Genomic DNA, 19,619 nt, shown 5'->3' on the forward strand with positions numbered 1-19,619 from the left:
AATTTCTTGAAATACGCTAATTACATTTATTTTTTACAATTACGACAAAATATAATTTAAGAAAAAATGTGTGCACGTAATCGATTATAAAGAAATTCTAATCGATTATATGCATACTAATTTCATATTTCTTTGTGTCAATATTTCATACTGGCAATAAAATGTCCTTGAACAGAAAGTGTCATTTTGATCCCGCTTAGCAGGGAAGAAAAAGCCAGCCTCGCACAACTTCACGGAGATTTCGCAGTTTGGTTCGCGCCAAGATGGCGGAAAAGCATCAGCTGATCGAGTTTAACTGTAATTTATCTACGGCATCGTACGTGCTGTAGCTATTTTTCGATTTAGTTTTGTTGTAAAATCGTAAAATATAGCCGTTTAATACAATATAATTATATAATTAATATTTATCTTGCCACAGATGAGCCTTTTGGCCTTTTGGCAAGTGTGTAATATGGAGTCTTGCAAATTCGCGCTTCGCGTCTCCTTTGACGCGGGCCAAAATACCGACAAAAAACGGGGAACAAGGCGCGAAGGCGTGAACAATCTGCGAAATCGACGCCACACTTACCGAGATCACACCGAGATAGAGATATCGCTTTGTCGCTCTTACTTATTTTGTGCATCGCACATTGACCTTGGTGCGGTGCGATGGTGTGTTACGATTTTTCATTTTTTTTTCATGGAAATATGGGACAATTGGCAACACTGGCGCACGTGTGCGGCGGCAGTCTGTAAGGTAGGATCGCACCGTTTTGACGGTTCGGTGCGATAGTGTGGAACAAAGCCAGACCCAAGTGCAAGAGGCACGTCAACCCTCTGTAGATTTTATAAACATAGACAAATACACTGAAATAGATAATAATTTATATCAAAAATAAATAATAATTTACATATAGGTAGTAGTGTGACTACTCTATAAATACAAAACAAAATCTTTGATAAAATAATTTGATATGTTCGTTCCCGGACTTGTATAGACGAAGCCCAAAGTTGCTGTTGTAAAATATTTTTATTTTATATTAAAGGAAAAAATGGAAAAAGGTACACCTCCGGCAGGATTTGAACCCGTAACCTCCGCAATCCGTGCGTTGCTCTTAACCAATTGAGCTACGGAAGCCTACCAGAACCTTGCAAATCTTTCCATTCCTTCCCTTATGTATACACGCCTTTGGGGTGGCGTAAAGCGACATCTACCGTAAGACGATTACATCTTTTTAACGGCACCGGAGTCTCAAGTTGCATTGAGAATTCACCAGTAACAATGTGCTAACCCATACTAAAATCAATTTTTTAAATCCTGCCGGAGGTGTAACTTTTTCCATTTTTTCCTTTAATATAAAATTTGGAGTATCGCTCGCAGACGTATCTGCATGTTAATTTTTTTTTAATATTTTTATGTTAATTACTGGCAACTTTTTCTGAACTCTTTGAGAACGGACAACACATAGCTTTTGGCGGGTCATATTGGAAGCCCACGCCAGTACAACCTAATCCTAGAACTGCTCCAAGGTCGCGGTGCAGTGCGATGGTGTGCCTTAAAGCCCGCTCCAGACTACGCTCAGAATAATAACTAGAAGACTACGTAGCGAAAGCCGCGAACGCGAGTGTGGAGTCGATTTCGCTGATTAGCGAACTAGAGTCCACACTCGCGTTCGCGGCTTCGCGCCGCGATTGGCGCACCAGTGTGGAGTGGCCTTTATACTGAGTTTACATAGGTCTTTGCTGACGTTAACTATAGTTCGCTCCAGAGACTTCGAACGCGAGTGTGAAGCGAACTTGACTCCACACTCACTCTCGCGTTCGCGGCTCCGCGCGCGATTCGCGCACGACTGTGGAGGGACTTTTATATTCCTAGGGACCCCCCCCTCTGGCACAGACTATCGACAGTGACACAATATTTTAGGCAGTGTGTACACATTTTATAATAAAACATTAGCTTAATAACTCTTGGTGTGGGCTCTATGGTAAGAACATTCTCTACTGCTTTGCGTCATGTCATGGCTGGCATGAAATAAAGCTTTCTTGCTATGCTTGATTTCTTTCCTTACTTACAAAAGAGTGCTTAGTTTTCTTTATTGTAATATCCGTCAAAATTCGTTTATTTACACTTTCTTGTACGCACATTCAAAGTGATCACTTTCTGGTTAATGGAAGTGAAAAGATAAATATAATGGCAATAATTGTTTAGCGAGCGTTTGTACATAGGTTTCTCACAATGAACGAAGCCGCGGGGGATTGGATTTGTAGCGATCCTAGTTGTGGAAACATAAATTTTGCGCGTCGAGCATCATGTTATCGTTGTAATAAAGACAGACCCGATGGAGGGAAAATGTTTAAAAAGAAACTTGGCACGGAAATTGGAAAATCGGCTGCAGAAAAGTCTCGCGGCTTATTCAACGCCGATGATTGGCAGTGCAATAAATGTGCGAATGTAAACTGGGCCCGGCGCACGACGTGCAACGTCTGCAATGCTCCGAAGTTCGGTGAAGTAAATGTCGAGCTTTCAAAATAGTTAATTTACTATTTGGGTTGTATATAGTTTGTATATAGCTAATATGTTATTGTGTGTGTGTATTGTTAGGTGGAGGCGCGAACCGGCTACGGCGGAGGGTACAATGAGCGCGGAGTGGTCGAGTATCGCCGCCGAGAGCCTTCTTCTGATGACGAATATGATGAATTTGGAAGAAAAAAGAGGAAACGCAAATTAGACACGCAGAGTATGGTGTGTATCCATTTTGTGAATTACACTAAATACTTCTGTTTTTTTTAAAAGCATGTAATTTTTTATTTGCTTAATGTACACACCGTCACATTATGTGGACAATAAAATCTAAGTCTACAGGTGTAGGTTTGGTGTTTTATTGGTTATTAAAGTTTTTGTTATTGTGTGAAGATTTATTCCAATGTGCCTTTTTTGAGCAGTTTTTATTAAATAACATTTTTATTAGTGATTTGTTAGAGGTAAAATGTTTCAAAATTATTAGGTTAAATAAAAAACTGACAACTCGGTATTCTCTCATAATAAACATGTAGGTATTTCTTCACACATGTTTCAAATGACATAATAGTGGTTTCTTTTAATGGCCATCCTGCAGACTGTTCAGTTCAGTTAGTACAACATTGTATTCTAATAAACATAACATAACATAGCATAGCACTCACCATTACCAAAGGCGTTGTTGAACAATCAGAGGATGGTGGAATTTGAAGCGAAGAAGATTATTTATTATATATAAGTGCAATAATTTTGATGCACATAAATATTAAAGTGGAGATAATTTTTCCTGCCTTCAGGTCGGCATCACTGAAGGACCTCTAGCCAAAAAAATGCCACCAGCATTGCTGCAGATGGAACTAAACCAGGATGCAAAGGAAGATCCTGCACCTAATGTCTCAATGCAGACTAACAGGGACACTGAAAAAACACGGCGCACTCTCAGTGAGAGCTCCATGTGTGATCTACCTCCACTTAGCAAAATGGCATTTCGAAGGCATCAACTTGAAACTCAAATTAAATATAATGGAAAAGATCACATGTTACCATCATATAAGACCAATGGAACTTATTTGCGCAAAAGATTTACTGAACAAGACTCATTAAATAATAAAATTGCCTCTAAAATTCTTAAACAGGAGATAAATAATGGCCTTTCCATCAAAAGTTTTGATCAAAATAAAGCTATAAAGGTACAGTCATTTAAAGCTTTGAACAATGATGTTGTCTACAAGTTTACTGGGTCCAATTCTACAGAAGATTTTGAAGTTACATATTCTATAGAAGAAAGAGTGAAAGTAGCTGCTAATGCCATTGTGCACAATAATTGCAGGATAACCACTGACAAGTTTGAAGCAATGTATGATAAACCGGCTCCAGATTTTAAAACAATTTTTGCTTGGAGGCAAAGGCTGTTGAGGACAGGGTGTTTAGATGACTCTCACATACATTCTAAAAATCTTATTGACAAGAATAATAAATGTGAATCACCACATTTAAAAAATCAACAGCCTACAACTCAAGCCAATCCAGAAGAGATACCTATTAGTTCAGACAGTGAAACTGAAAATTCTAAAACAAATCAAGTTCAAAATAACTCTCAAGCTACAGATATTGTTGCCGAGACGTTAGTTCTTTGCAACACACCGAAATCATTGGGTAGTCAAGGGAGTAGTGTTACAGAGCGAGCTATACAGGCTAGAAACTACTCATCACCACTCTGCAGAGCTAGCTCCCATGAATCTCATGATTCCCTTTATGCCGACAGTGATTTGGAAAAAGCTGATAACAATTCTTCTAAATCAAAAACAACCCCTATTACCACTAATGGTCATAAAAACAAGCAATCAATAGTTGTGTCAGATTCAGATTCAGTTTCTTATGATAGTGATTATGTTGATTTTTTGTCGCGAGTGTATGGGGAAGGTCCAAAACCCAGATCTAGGCTAAACAAAAGACAACCACCAATGGGATCTAAAATGAGCTGTGAGTCATTATCAAATGACATCCAAACCTTTAAAGGATACTCTACTGTCAACAAATCAGAACAGTCACCCTTGGCCACAGGAAATATCTACACATCAAGTATGCAAAATATGCGTGTGAAGAGCCATGCCAATTTTGTTGACACAGATGGTGGATCAGTTGAGTATGTGCCTACTAGACTAGGATCTTCAGCTAAAAATAATTATCAAGATTTTAAAAACAATGTTAAGAAGAAAGGATTTTGGGCAAAGGGAAATCGTGGAACTGTTCATAAAAACAAGCAAACGCCACAGGAGACATGTGTAAATAACAATGAACCACAAATTGATAAAATATTTACTGTATTGCAAAATAATGTGGCAAACATTCCTCTTCTAAATTCCAAGGATGATAGTAGTACAATAGCCCTTACAAATAATCCTCTGGACTGTGTGCCTTATCAGTCACCATATAGAGCAGACCCACAAATAATAGATCCTCATGGTGATGACTTTACAAATGATGATTTTGAGCAAATTGTCACTGCTGATAATTATACACCATTTGATGCCCCCATGCAATCAAAAGACTCGTCTGTGATGTCGGATAACTCGGCTCGTGTTTTTGATGTGGTGCAGTCGGATTCGGCACAGAAGAATAAAAGTATTATGGAAATATTTGATGTTTTTGATGATCATCCCAACCAGGAAGCAAACAGTCTGGAAAACAATAGTGTAAAACCATACACTATGGTATGGGATGAAGACGACGATGCTCTGTACAAGGATGATGATGAAGCAGGGGTTCCTAATACCAACAGTCTGCACATTCTCCCAAATGAATTTGTAGCACACACTCAAAACTTGGAATTAGACCAAAGTCAACTTATCCAGGATGTTACGAAACATCCTCATCTAACTTCTGAATCATATATACAGGAAGTAGTATTGGATGGAGATTTATTTGAAAAGAAACTGGTGGCACTAAGTTCATCCTATCAAAAAGAGGACACCAGAAAAACACTGTGCCAGGTGATACAGCCACATATTACTAATGACGAAATGATTTCTGCTAAACAAAGTAGAACATTGGAATCACCTGAACATATGTTAGCAAAAAAAATTAATATTATTGAATCTATAACAATTAAACCTAAAACAAGTTATCAAAGCCACTCTTTAATTATAGAAAACCAAACACAAGGAATGAGTGGACTTGTGGCACAAGATAATAAGTCGCCATTGAACAATAACACAAACGATATCACTAGTACTACATCAACACAGCCAAGTGTCAATTTGTCAAATTTATTGGCAGGTATAAATACAGATACACTTTTCTTAGCTCTTCAAAATTTGCAACAGTTAGGGCAGAAGGCATCCGATCATGTTAGTCAGCAAGCAGAGCAGGAGCGCGCAGAAGGCGAGCTGCCCGCCGCCGACCCCGTCGAGACCATCAACTTGACCAATGAAGAAGACTGGGAACAGGAGTCTGACAGAGAAGGGAGCATTGAAAAACAACTAAAAAAACTGCACGGGACTACTGGTGACACTCCTTTTTTAAGCGATATTTTTGATCCAGGCCCAGTAGTGATCCCGCCCAATGTCGCAAAAAAGTTAAATATTAACGGAGATAACACATTACCTGAAACGCAAGAAAATTCATCGGTTATAGGAAACTTCAAGAGTTTTGCATTACCAAAACCGATTATGTTAAATAGGCTCAAATTAACTATAAAACAACCAGACAAGGCTCCGAAACAATCCATCAATGGGGGAAGGAGAAGACGAAAAACGAAGGTTTGTTCTATTTTAAATTCACTCATGTTTCAGACAGTTAAATCTTTTCAATAATTTCATAGCTATTGCAGTATACAGGATGAAAATTTATGTAGGGCACACGTTGTTCTTTTTTTCTTCTTATCAGCATAATAATTCGAGTTTACACTCACAATTCATATGTCTATGCCAGGTCGGCCCTGCTGTCTTGTTAATGTCGTCAGACCATCTTCAGAACAGCACTCGCTATCCCAATCTGTAGTCTAAACGATTCTGACAATCTCAATGCTCTTTATTAACTCCACCGAGGCCGCGAGGCAAGCCTCGAGCAGAGCGCACACTTCAGTGATATACGCGTAAAAAATTGTGCACTGAATAATATTTCATCCTGCATAGTTACACTATAGTTACTGCAGGTCCTAAGCAGGACTGAGTCGACAGCTTTCTTTCTACCTAAACATATAAAGCCTAAATACGAATGGACGGAGTGATTAAAATATTAATATTTAAGTAATTTTTTAGGAAGGTAAAAAATCGGAAGGTTGTAAGTCATCGTAAGTTTCAAAAGAGAAGTATCGTGGTGTACCTACGTTGCTTACTTAATTTTTATTTATTTTAGTCACGGCTAATTCGGATTAGGGTAAGATTGACGCGGTTACGCGGGATTATTGAAATGAAATGTTTTGTTTCAGAGCAAAGCGTCGACGGCCTCGGGCGAGGGCAATGCCGAGGATGCGGAGGCGGGCGCGGGCGATGAAGGCGACGAGGAGGAGTCTGGAGACGACGCCGACCTCTCCAAGTACGACTTGTGGGGCAGCGACGACGAGAAGGCTCAGTCTTCTAAAACAGGTGCTTCTCAATCAATACTACGTATCAACTTATAAGCTGTTACTTTAAAATTCAATGTGATGCGGATGTCTGCGATGGACGAAATTATAATGCTTACAACTCGTGAACGGCGATATTAGTAGTCGCGAGAGCTCTTATTGACTTGTACAGGCTCTCAGAGTTGTAGCGCACGTTCTCTGCGTTTTGCTAGACTTGCTAGAGCAACATAACAGTGATCTCTTCTGTGTACTAATACAAAATCTGGTTTTAAAATAAAAATGGCTTATTACAGAAACTACTGACAAAGCTAAAGATGGGGATGGGGCAGAAGCCGGATCGGACGCGGTGGAGAAAAATGGCAAATCTGAAACACTGGAAAATAAAGCTGCTAAACGAAGGTTGGTTGCTATTCTTGCAAACAATGTTATTGCTATTTAATTCATTATTTCATATAGCCTCATAGTAGCATTTCTTTGTCTCGTAAATCTTTCGGAACAAATTAAATTCAACCCTATTATACGTACACATAGATTCAAACTTCCTTAGCTATAATTTAGTATGGTGGGCGGCATCGGCACGAGAATAGTGAAAATATTTAAGACAACTTGTTCTGCTAGTCATCACAATTATTGCTAGCTGCAGAGTTCATCGTGAAATCATGTGATCATTTTTGATTTTATTTTGAACCCTCCTCCACTTGGTAATATATATTTGGTAATTTTGACGCTACCCCCTCCCCCACTCTCCCCCACTATGCGAGATCACATATACTTTTGGAACTGGAGTTAAACACTGGTTTTTTCATATTAGGAGCCAATTAGACATTACAATGAACTCGACCCACAATACATTTAGAGCTGGATATTTTTATTGATTATTGATGATTTTCGTGAATATTTCATTTTGTGCTGTGTACGAAAGATGACACGTAATATTCCCTTGTCGTGATCAAATGTGACATTTTTCTGACCAACCAACCCCATAAAGTGACACACAGGTCACATGATTTCTGTATGAATCCCAAGTAGGAATTATGTTGTGTAGGAGCCACGGTGGCGAAGTATATGAATGTAAGTTAATAAGTTCTGTGTAATGTATTGTATTGTTTAGATCGCGAAGTTCGTCCTCGTCGTCGAGCTCGTCCAGCTCTAGCTCTAGCTCCAGCCGCAGCTCAGCGGATGCTCCCAAAAACAAGTAAGTCTTCCTGCAACTTTAGATAATAGAGTTGACAATCCGAGTCGAGTTGATTAGGGCACAGGGATGTTGCGAATATTCGCATCCGCATCCGCATAAAATCGATGAGGAACTTAATGCGGATGCGGATGTGGAACAGGTAGGTACAGGAACGTCTTAGCGGCGTAAGTGCTGGGTAATTTCGTCATTAGCCAATAGGAATCTCGTTTCGTTTTGTGATTCGTCGATCGAGCACTTTATAGCCTATGACGGACAGCGACAAGAAGTGAAAAGTTTGTAGTATTTGGACTTTAGTATAGTAATGCGATTGTGAGGCACCTATATTCTTGTTCAAATACTTTTCGTTGTTTCGTTTTTTTCTTAAATAAAAATTACAAAAGTGTAATATTTGACGTTTTTTTATGTGCCTTATCTCGACATCCGCATCCGCGGATGTAAGCCTTTAAAAATCCGCATCCGCATATGTCAAAAAATCGGCATCCGCAACATCCCTGTTAGGGCGGATAGGACTGCACGTCCCCGTTCTGAGGCGCGGAGGTGGCGCAGCGGTCGGGTGGAGCCGCGGCGACGACGCGACGCCCGCTCTAGACGGAGTAGACGGGGTGATAATGCTCCCACCACGCGCCGAGCACTTTTGCTGCTGAACAATTTGTACGTGCAGGTTGCTGATACAGATATATTCCACGATAGTATGGGTGTTTTCGTGAGACGTGTTGGGCTGTGTCTTGGCAATTGTAGAGCAATATAGGTGGGCAATTAATTTAAATTTGATATGATTTATTATTATTATATTATTATATATTATATTGTTTAATACACTAGCAGCTGAAAGCTGATGCGTGTATATCACTGCACTTGTTTTTTTTTATACTATTAGGTCTATTAGTGTTCATGTGTGATTTTAATATGATTGATTTATACAAACTTAATAATTTTAGGAATAAGGTTTAATCTACAATTTGAATTATTTATAATGTAATTTAATAATATGCCTGAGTACAATTGGTAGTTTAAGAAATTATTTAAATTATAGTTTGACATGCATGTATTAATATAATCAAAGAGGATATAATATTATAGAGCGGTACTGTCATAGTAAATATTGTAACCGTAGTAAATTCACTGCCATCTATCGACACACTTTAAAACTAAAAATGAAGATTTATAAAAATACGATAGGATGTATTTAAATATGGATAAATGATTTTTTTATTTGCATTAATTATTTTTATTATTTTGACCCATGTTCTACTATTTCGAACAGTTGTTTGGCTACCCTCCGTCTCCGTCTGCATGATCACATCAGCTCCATGTTAGCATAGGTACCTATTATTTGCATTGTCATCGGAATTACGAAAGTTTTCAAAATTTCAACTGAGTATCACATCTACCGCGAAAATTTAAATTTCGCTATCTGTCTCTCTATCACTCTTTCATATGCGAGGTAGATAACGAAATTTCGATTATCGTGATAGACCCTCTTGCCAGTTAATTAACAGGATAGGGGTTTGGTTTTTGACATGTATTGTTATTGCAGGTTCGACGACTTTAACCTAAACAGCGAGCGCGAGTCGCCGCAGGCGTCGCCGCGGGGTCGCCGCTCGCGCTCGCCGCACAGCCGCGGCTCCAGCTCGCGTCGCAAGACACACTCGCGCGATTCCAGGTTCGTTTTCGTTACCTACGGCTACTACTAGAAACCTTCCACATTGATGGCGCAGAGTAAGACTCTTAATTGGTACGCGGACGTGGTATGCGTTCGGGGCACACCCGAATTACATATGCGTGTCTCTAGTCATCTCTCATTTGTTTATTTATACAAACTATACGAATTATAAGAATTGCAGCAATGGCGAAAGTACTTACACATGTGTTTTGTGAAATGTTTGTGCACTAATGGTTTAAGGCCAGGGCACTCCCGCACGTGCGCGTGCGCTAAATTGTTGGAGCCGTGCACGTCACCGAGTGCCGGTGGGCCGAATCTTTATATTACAACGCGCACGTGCACGTCACCGAGTGAAGGTGCGCCGAATCTTTATATTACAACGCGCACGTGCACGTCACCGAGTGCTGGTGCGCCGAATCTTTATATTACAACGCGCACGTGCACGTCACCGAGTACCGGTGCGCAGAATCTTTATATTACAACGCGCACGTGCACGTCACCGAGTGCCGGTGCGCCGAATCTTTATATTACAACGCGCACGTGCACGTCACCGAGTGCCGGTGCGCAGAATCTTCATATTACAATGCGCACGTGCACGTCTACGCGCACACATCCGGTGCGGCGGTTTATTGTTCTTATACTCTTTTCATCTTGATGTGTTTTTCTCAGAAAAAAGGTATTTTGTCCGTTGTCAATAAGGTAAGGCCTACTGACCTGAGCTATAAATAGAAACAAAATCGTCCTTTTGTATTGCCGACTGCGAAAGTGGCGCCTATAGCATAAACATTATATTTTAATATATTATGTAGTATCAAATCTAACGCTCGGATTTGTGTGTACAATTCTTTTTTATTATGTTCTCATATAAATCTGCATATTCAAGAAAGGTTTTTACTTATTCTTAACAAAGAGATTGGCGTGTGAAAGATGTATTTTAAGGATAAACAATCTCACAAAGCTTTTGTGAGATATGTAGGTATTTAAATTTAAGTGAAATATTGCTCTCTCACTAAACTTTTTCTCTGGTCTTCAATCAGATAGACCACGATATGCACAACTGCCGCTCGGTCCGATTATAGCTCCATAAAACAGCTTACACAAATCCAGGGTTTCATTTTGCTCTTTTAAAGTATGCTCTTTAATTAATTTGTAAAAGAATAAGTACGACTTGCTTGTGGCTATGCGACGTTTTTTCTTTTAATAAGTAAATACTTATGCTGTGTAAGTAAATATTTACACTTGAAATCCCATCCTTAATGATGTAATTCAATAATTTACGCTGTTTTTTTGGACGCATCTAGAACCCGGCTATTTTCTCGCTAAGCTGCTCGCTCTGTGTGGACGTGTGGACCCGCCTAATGGGGTTGACCGGTCGAAGCTTTTTACAGATGACTTCAGTATACTCGTAGGTTTTTATGTCAACCCTATCAATAGTGTCAAATTTGTGTTTTTTGATGAACTTTATGATGCGGATGCTAGCTTTCCTTATTGCAAAGACATATATGTACATAAATAGGTAGGCAGTGTTTCAATATCATGCGACAACTTTCGTTACTCTTGGGCTTTGCTCTTAGGTATTTAGGTAGAATCTTAAACTTGATGAGAACTCTTTTATTCACTCGAAATTAACTCGCCTCGTCTTTTAAGGGGTTCCGTTGTAAGTAATATATTCCAAATCCCATAGAACAAAACTAGAAACGGAGGGAAATTTATGCTGGTGCCATCTACAAAAACCTTTGACAGTTGCCAGCCCCATTCTTATGAGATGCAATATCCTTTAAATACAAATCAAATAAAGGGTAAGCCTGGAGCAGAGTTAAATATTGTTTAATGGTTATAAACAATACATGTTTTTGTAAAGAGAAACCTTGCTTGGCCACTACAGTCATTTTCCTTATAATTTTCTTGTTTTTTTTTTCAACCATTAACTGTTAAGTACCATTAACCATTAACTGGTGTATACAAAAAACTTGTAATAGATGTACTTAGAGATAGTAACTAAATGTAATATCTATATTCTATATACATATATGAAACGTAAGTTAGTACCTATTTTTTTTATATAACGTAATACTGCATGCACTTCACTGTTAACTGGTAAGCGTTAAGGATTTTTTTTTCTTATCTTCTTCATGAATTTATAATGTATTAATAATACTTATATATTTTTTTGTCAATGTCTCCCGGAGCCTTAAGCTCCAGTGGTATATAAGCTCCGAATAATCAAAATAATTGTATTTATTAAGTGGTGAACGGTGTTGGTCACACATACTGTAAATAGTGTTAAAACTACTATATTTAAGTTTCCCTTGTAGTGACTGTTTGTTTACATAAATAAATTGAAAAAAAAGTACTTAATTACGATACAAGTGCGAAAAATAGGAAAAATAGTTTTTTATTTATTTATTTTTTTATTCAACAAATTACACAGTATGACAGTTAAAACCAATTCACTGTGGAATTTATATAGGTATAAAGTGTATATAAATATGTAATCAATTATATAACAGACATTTAAAAATATAAATCTAATATATAACAGACGACTCACGTTTATCCATCGCCGCACAGAACTTCATACACTCACTACAGACAATAGACCAGTCACTATATGTACTGTAATTTGTATTTGCAGAAGTCATGACAAGAATTCACGGTCGCGGCGCGGCAGCCGGTCGCGCTCGCGCTCGCGCTCGCGGCCCGCGCGCAAGGAGCGCCGCTACAGCCGCGACGGCGCCGCCGGACACTACCCCGCGCGCGGAAGACATCGTTAAAATCACTTCTAATTTTAAAAATGTGAGCGCCATACGTATTCATTTTACTTTGCAAACCATGTATCATCATAATCAGTTGCCCAAGTTAAGGCCCGGAAGATTGAACACTGTGAGCGGGACAGCGGTAGAGTTAGACCACGCTAAGTTGGCAGCGATTTTGCTAGCTCAGACAGTGCAAGTGTCATTTAAATTGTCATAATTTCATAGAAGTTTGATGTTTAAAATAACACTTGCACGGTCTGGGCTATCAAAATCGCAGCTAACTTAGCGTGGTCTAACTCTATACAAGTATGTATATAGCGTTATCCCCCTCGCTCGGTGGAGCGGCGTGTGGGCCGTGTGTGGATCCGCGTCTGATGTGAAGATCGCCGTAACTATCAGGCAGGTTAATCAACATAAGTGTGGGGTGTGGGCGTTCACTCACATAATCCGGGCATACATTTACATCTAGCTTGTGTAAACTACCGAGTAGTACATTATTAGCTATGTTCTCAATCGTTCGCTCAAATTGCATTTGAGGTAATTTGCCGTGTGCACGGTATAAGTATGATTACCAAATCCGTTACCCATAGCATAGAGAAATATAAAAGTAAAGAAAGAGTGGTAACTCCATACATCAGATTTCTTACCATAACGCGAGTTATTTAGTAGTCGACATCTAGCTCCGCTACTTGACACCTGATGTCGCAATTGTCGCAACTGACGAAAAACGTACTGCTAAAACTAATATTACAAGCAGAAGGAGTTGAAGCTGAAAGTAGAGTTCCGGTTAATCCGGTGATAATATTAGCTGAAAATTGTTAAGCATTAGTTTTTGTTCGTCGCGACATCTATTGTCAACTAGCAGTACTGTCGGCCTAGCCAAGGTGACGATCGCTTGCGCTTCACTATCGAATCGCTTTGTGTCTCTCTTTCACTGTTCCATATTAGTGTGACAGTGACATTTGCGTTTTATTCGCTACGTAACGTTAGCGATTGGCATGTTGTCTACGGGGCCTGATAAATTCCGCTACTTGACGCTAGATGTCGACTACGAAATAACTCGCGTTTTGGTAAGAAATAGAGATGCAACGGATAGTTGTTTGGCCGGATACCGGATGTTCGGCCTGACCATCGGTCGAATATTCGGTATCCGGCCGCCGAATATTCGGCTGGCGGAACTATACCTACATTTAGGTTTTTCAGGTGCGTATTGTGCAGGTTTTGGACCTGTTTCGTAGCGAACGTTCGCGCGGACTCATTTATAGGTTCGAAATGAGTGCGCGTGCAAGTGAGTGAAATGTTTAATTTTTTTTTCTAAATAATAATTGAGTACGATTATGACCGTCTGTTTCTTAAATCCAATTTGTTTACTCCGATATCAAGTAAGTAAGTTTTTATTGTATATAAGAATCAAGTTACATTGCAGGTCGAATATACAATTACACATTCAGTTACACTGAGACTTTACCTTTTCAGGTGTACATACATTTGCAACACATATACATATTTATCTAAATACTGCAGATACTTATGACTAAATTAAATAATCATTAACACAGTAAAAACATTTTTCTATAAGCCACATTTTTGTGTTTGACTTGAATAGTTTAAGATCCATGTCTTTAATACGATCCGGTTACTTGTTATAAATTGTGATACACATAATATAAGCGTTTTTTGCAGTGAGTGACAAGTTTACATATGGCTTAGGCAATCTATGTTTGTATTTAGGTCTAGTTACGCGGGAACCCAATGTGTTAGTCCGTGAATAGGTATTTATATTTGTGGAGAAAAACAGAAACTTCATAAATATAGAAACTGGGAAAAGTAAGAATGTTATCTTCTTTCTCCGTGCCTTTTCCCATTTCATTTGGGGTCGGCCCTCCGAATATTTTTCCGCCATTCGGCTCTGTCACACGGGTCAGCTGGGATTTTCTCTGACAGTCTTTGAAGGTTTCTCCACCAGGTTGCTTGTGGGCGTCCTTTAGGTTGTTTACCTGTGTCAATATCTAATGCGATTTTAACTGGGTGGTCGTTGTCCCGGCGCAAGACATATCCATACCACCGCAATTAGCTTTCTTGCAATTTTTCTGGAATTGGTGCCACTTTGAAGCTACCTCTTACATACTCATTTCTGACTTTGTCCAGTTTAGTTACCCCTCCAGTCCACCTGAGTATTTTCATCTCAGTCGAGTGAAGTTTGGCCTCATGTTCTTTCTTGGATGTCCAGCACTGCTTCGTATAGCATGACGGGTCTGACGCACGTCTTATAGACTTTCCCTTTAGTTTTGATCGGCATTCTACGATCGCAGAGTACTCCTGATAACGATCGCCATTTTAACCAGCCAGCATTCACTCTATGCGTTATGTCAGCATCGCAACAAGCATTCTCATGCAGTACAGAACCAAGGTATTTAAATTTGTTAACCAAGAGTACCGGGGTGTTTTTTTATGAAAAGTCGCATGGGCTTCCGAACAGGAACTTCATGTATTCCGACTTCATTCGACTGATTCTTAAACCATTTTCCTCAAGTGCAAGTCTCCACCGGTTAGTCGCTTGTTGTAAATCTTCAAATGATTCTGCTACCAGAAAAATGTCACTGTCTCTTGTATGTCTCTGGTAATAGTCCATAACAGTAATAAATAAGAGTGGACTTAGTGCAGAACCCTGTTGTACTCCAACTTTGACTGAGATGGGTTTGCTGGTGCCTGCTGGACTGCGAATTGAAGTTTTGACTTCACTATACATGTCTTTTATTAGGCTTATATACAATTCAGGCACGTTTTGGCTTCTTAAGGCTTGCCATACTAGCCGACGCGGAACTCTATCAAAAGCCTTTTTTAGATCTAGAAATGTCATAAACAAGTTCTTCTTAAGAGCTCTGTATTTTTCTGTCAAAATTCTCAACGTCTGAATAGCATCCGTAGTTCTTTTTTGTCTTTGTAAATCCAAATTGGTTGGGTGTGACGGTAATCAATTCTTTGAGTTTGCATTTAAGAGCCTGTTCCCATATCTTTAGAGTGTGCGAGGTGAGTGTTATTCCTCTGTAGTTTGCACAAGATTCGACATCCCCTTTGTTTTTGTAGATTGGTATAAGGTAGCTGTGTCTCCAAGAGTCCGGGATTTTGCCTGAAGCTATTATGCCGTTGAATAGGTTCGTAAGCCACGTCACTCCTACCTCTCCCAGCATCTTCCATAAATCAGCTGGTACATCATCTGGTCCTGGGGACTTGTTATTTTTCATGTTCTCAATGGCTGTTTTAATTTCAAGGGGGGTGAAGACATCAATTGGTCTTGCAGTTGCTGGAAGTTGTTCGAGGTCTTGGCTGGGAAACTCCTCATTTAACAGGGTGCCAAAGTAAGACTGCCATCTGTTTGTAATTTCCGTATTTGATGTCAACAGGTTATTGCGATCATCTTTGATGCATTTAGTGTTTTTGAAATCCTGAGAAGAGGCTAGTCGGCGCTTTGCTATTTTATAGACTTCATAGTCGTGGCAGGCATTTTCCAGATTTTTGTACAGCCGCTGGTTTTCTGTGACTCTAGCTTGTGCGACGGCTTTTTTCGCCGCCTGTTTTGCCACTGAGTAGAGGTGTTTGTCTGACTCGGACTTAGTACTTTGCCATACTTTAAAGCAGGTTCTTTTGCTTTTGATAAGTGCTTTGACATCATCGTTCCACCAGTCGGTATCTTGCTTATCTCTGTAGCCGCCTTTTGCCACTCCCAGGAATGAAGTTACTTGGGCTTTACAGGTGCTTTCAAACTTGTCCCAACGATGTCTTACTGTGTGTTTTTAGATATAGTGATAGGGATTTAACAAGCGCGGTGCCTTCAGACGTTCGCAATTTGCACCATTTAATTCGGGGGGTTCTGTCCTGTTCTATACGGTGTGGTTTGTGGAGTTTGTAGCAAGCAACTAACAGTCTATGCTGCCCAGTGAGTGCCTCTCCTGGTATGACTTTGCAGTCCTTAAAGTATTTAAGTGTTGTTCTATTTGCTAGGACATAATCAATTTGGGTGGTGTGGTTCCCAGATTTGTAAGTAATGAGGTGCTCCGCTTTCTTGCGGAAGTAGGTGTTAACAATAGTCATATTGTGTGAGCTAGCAAATTGTAATATTGATATACCCCTCTTGTTTGCCGAGCCGAAACCACGTCCATCGTGCTGCTCTGGGTAATCTGCATTTGTTTCTTCTACATGTCCGTTTAGGTCTGCTCCGAGGATGGTTTGTTCTTGATAAGGGATTTCTTGCATCTGGGCTTCAAGATTATCCCAAAATTCCACGTGTTCGGATTCGCTGCAGCCATCTTGGGGGACATAAGCAGCAACTATATTTAGTGGTGGCTGTCCATCCATTGCCAGCTTAATGGACATAATGCGGTCGGTGCGCCGGTCCACTTTTGTAACCCTTGGTGTAAAATACTTGTCAACTGCGATGGCTACTCCGTTTTTTCCGGTTTGAGGTTCCATGGTGAAAGAGTTTAAATCCGTTTCCGATATCTCTTGCTTTGGCACCCTAAGTAAGAATGTTATGTTTTATAAAATATGGACGACATGAATCTCTAGGATGAACTGAAAATATGGCTCTAATGCAGCGCTTTTGGACAATGAATACGTTATGTTTATCAGTGCAGTATCCCCAGATTGTTATACCATACCTTAAAATCGAATGTACATATCCATGATATGCTATTAACGCTGCTTGAATGGAGACAGTTTGACTCACTCTTCTCAGAGCAAATACAAACCTATTTACTTTGGAACATAATGTGTCTACGTGTTCTCTCCAGTTTAGTTGATTGTCTATATCGTGCATGCTTACTTCTGTCTAACTGTTGTGAGTTGCTTTTATTAGTATGGAATTGAATGTAGTTAGTTTTGTCTAAGTTTATTTTCAAGTTATCTATTTGTAACCATTTAATTGTTAGAGCTAGAGTTCTGTTTAGGTCGTCATTATAAGTCGAAAAATCTCTACATTTCACAATAATTGATGTGTCATCTGCAAACAACAGGCTATCATGTGGCAGGCTTTTGGGCATATCATTAATGTAAATTATGAATAAAAGGGCCCAAAATACTGCCTTGAGGCACTCCATAATGATTATTGATGAAGGATGATCTATAATTAATTAATTAGTTAGAGATTTAGTTACCGGACAATATCTGACAGTCTTTACACATTGGGTTCTATCACTAATATACATTTTTATCCATTCTAGAGCAGGACCACGTATGCCGTATTTGTACAATTTTACCAACAACCGCTTATGACATACATAATCAAAAGCTTTGCTCATGTCTAATAGTAATACAGTGCCAGGAATCTTATTATCTACCGCATCTAGTACATTTTTTACTAGTTTAAATGTGGCTAAGGAAGTACATTTAGATTTACGAAACCCATGTTGTTGATCGGATATTATATTGTATTTGTCAAGAAAACTAGTTAATCTACTAAACATTACTTTCTCGTATATTTTTGAGAAAACTGAAATTAAGGTAATTGGCCTGTAGTTGATCATATTAGTTTTCACGCCCTTTTTATGGATGGGTTTTACCACCGACTTTTTTAATATACTTGGAAAGCTACCTTGGATCAATGAAAGATTTAGTGTTTGTAACATAGGCGATATAATAGAGGTTACACATTTTTTAACAATATCAGTCCTCACTTCATCATATCCGACTGATGGTGAATTTTTAAGAGATATCAATATAATAGGTAGAGTTAGTAGTTGCATTAGTGCTTACAATCTTTATAAAGAAATCATTAAAAACTGTTGGCAATCTCTTGTGGATCGTTTATACATGTATCATCTATTGTCAATTTATCCACAGATTTATCAGTGTAATCAGATGTTGTGTAATCTTTAATAACATCCCACGCTGCTTTGCGTTTATTATTATTATTATCAATATATTTAAAATTTTCTGTTTTCTGCTGAGATAATAAGCATTTTTTAAGGAGACGGGCGTAATACTTATATTCTACTTTACAATGAGGTGAACGTCAAGCAAAATTACTATCCGGTATTCGGCCGGATATTAAAATAAGGGCCGGATAGGCTGGATACCGGATAGTAACCGAATATCCGTTGCATCTCTAGTAAGAAAACAGAACTGATGTACGGAGTTACCACTCTTTCTTTACTTTTATTTCGCTATGCCCATAGCAGACGTTCCCAACCTTCTTTAACATCGAGCATCCAGATGCAAAACATCTTGTCACTTTTTTGTATACATGTTAAAAGATAATTGTGATTATTTAAATTTAACGATAGATATTTAAAAAAAGGGGGCCGCTACGTGCTGTATTATATATTTATTACCTTTTGAATACATCAAACTAGCGAAGAGATCGCTAGCCCGAAATCACCGGAGTTTGATTCGGTTAGAAGGTTGAACCATACTGTTCTACCGCAGGGATGGCCAGGGGGCGCCAGAAGCCCTCGGAAATTGTCATATACTTGGAAATTTCGACCCATGCCACCGAGCCCGGGTGGCCGCGTAAACGGAGGACGCTGGTTCGATTCCAGCCCCGGGCACTGGAGGCCTTGGTAATTTTTTCCTTTGTATATGACATTTATTTCGTTTATAGTTTAAATAGTAGTGTGACCACTTGTAAAAACACAAATTAAAATATTTTCATAAGAAAATATGTGATATAATTTGTTCTTAGAGTATTTGAAAATTTCAAAAGGTACTTAAATACAAAGTAGCGGCCCCCTTTTTAAAATATCTTTCGTTAAAATTAAATAATTTCAATTATTTAGCAGTGGCGCTAGTGAGCACGTAGATGGGCTCTTAAAGAATTCCGTGTATTAGAAAATCTACAGGTTTTAATCACCCCTTCCCCCGTCCCCTTGTCATCTCGGTACGCTCGCCGCCGCCTTGGGTCGCTCGCCCTACTGGTTAACAATTTCAGCATTTAATTAAATTGT

The 19,619-nt window shown here is 39.1% G+C and overlaps 2 protein-coding genes across 2 annotated transcripts in view; one reads left to right on the forward strand and one right to left on the reverse strand.

Annotated features, from left to right (window-relative positions):
* Positions 1 to 19,619, reverse strand: part of LOC134754971 (uncharacterized) — a 567,282-nt gene that overhangs the window by 165,117 nt on the left and 382,546 nt on the right.
* Positions 1,965 to 12,770, forward strand: LOC134754817 (uncharacterized protein DDB_G0284459). Its single transcript, XM_063691205.1, has 8 exons — positions 1,965 to 2,488; positions 2,582 to 2,722; positions 3,295 to 6,258; positions 6,930 to 7,086; positions 7,358 to 7,463; positions 8,176 to 8,259; positions 9,797 to 9,922; positions 12,558 to 12,770. Exons 1-8 carry the CDS (start codon positions 2,216 to 2,218, stop codon positions 12,694 to 12,696), a joined length of 3,990 nt encoding a protein of 1,329 aa, XP_063547275.1. The 5' UTR covers positions 1,965 to 2,215; the 3' UTR covers positions 12,697 to 12,770.

This window comes from Cydia strobilella, chromosome Z (genome assembly GCF_947568885.1).
Source record: "Cydia strobilella chromosome Z, ilCydStro3.1, whole genome shotgun sequence".
Classification (NCBI taxonomy): domain Eukaryota; kingdom Metazoa; phylum Arthropoda; class Insecta; order Lepidoptera; family Tortricidae; genus Cydia; species Cydia strobilella.

Bases quoted from the DNA above. Each gene is read 5' to 3' on its own strand.
- LOC134754817 (XM_063691205.1), top strand. From the start codon at position 2,216: ATGAACGAAGCCGCGGGGGATTGGATTTGTAGCGATCCTAGTTGTGGA. The intron at 7,087-7,357 runs GTGCTTCTCAAT...GGCTTATTACAG, and splicing joins GGCTCAGTCTTCTAAAACAG to AAACTACTGACAAAGCTAAA. The intron at 7,464-8,175 runs GTTGGTTGCTAT...TGTATTGTTTAG, and splicing joins AATAAAGCTGCTAAACGAAG to ATCGCGAAGTTCGTCCTCGT.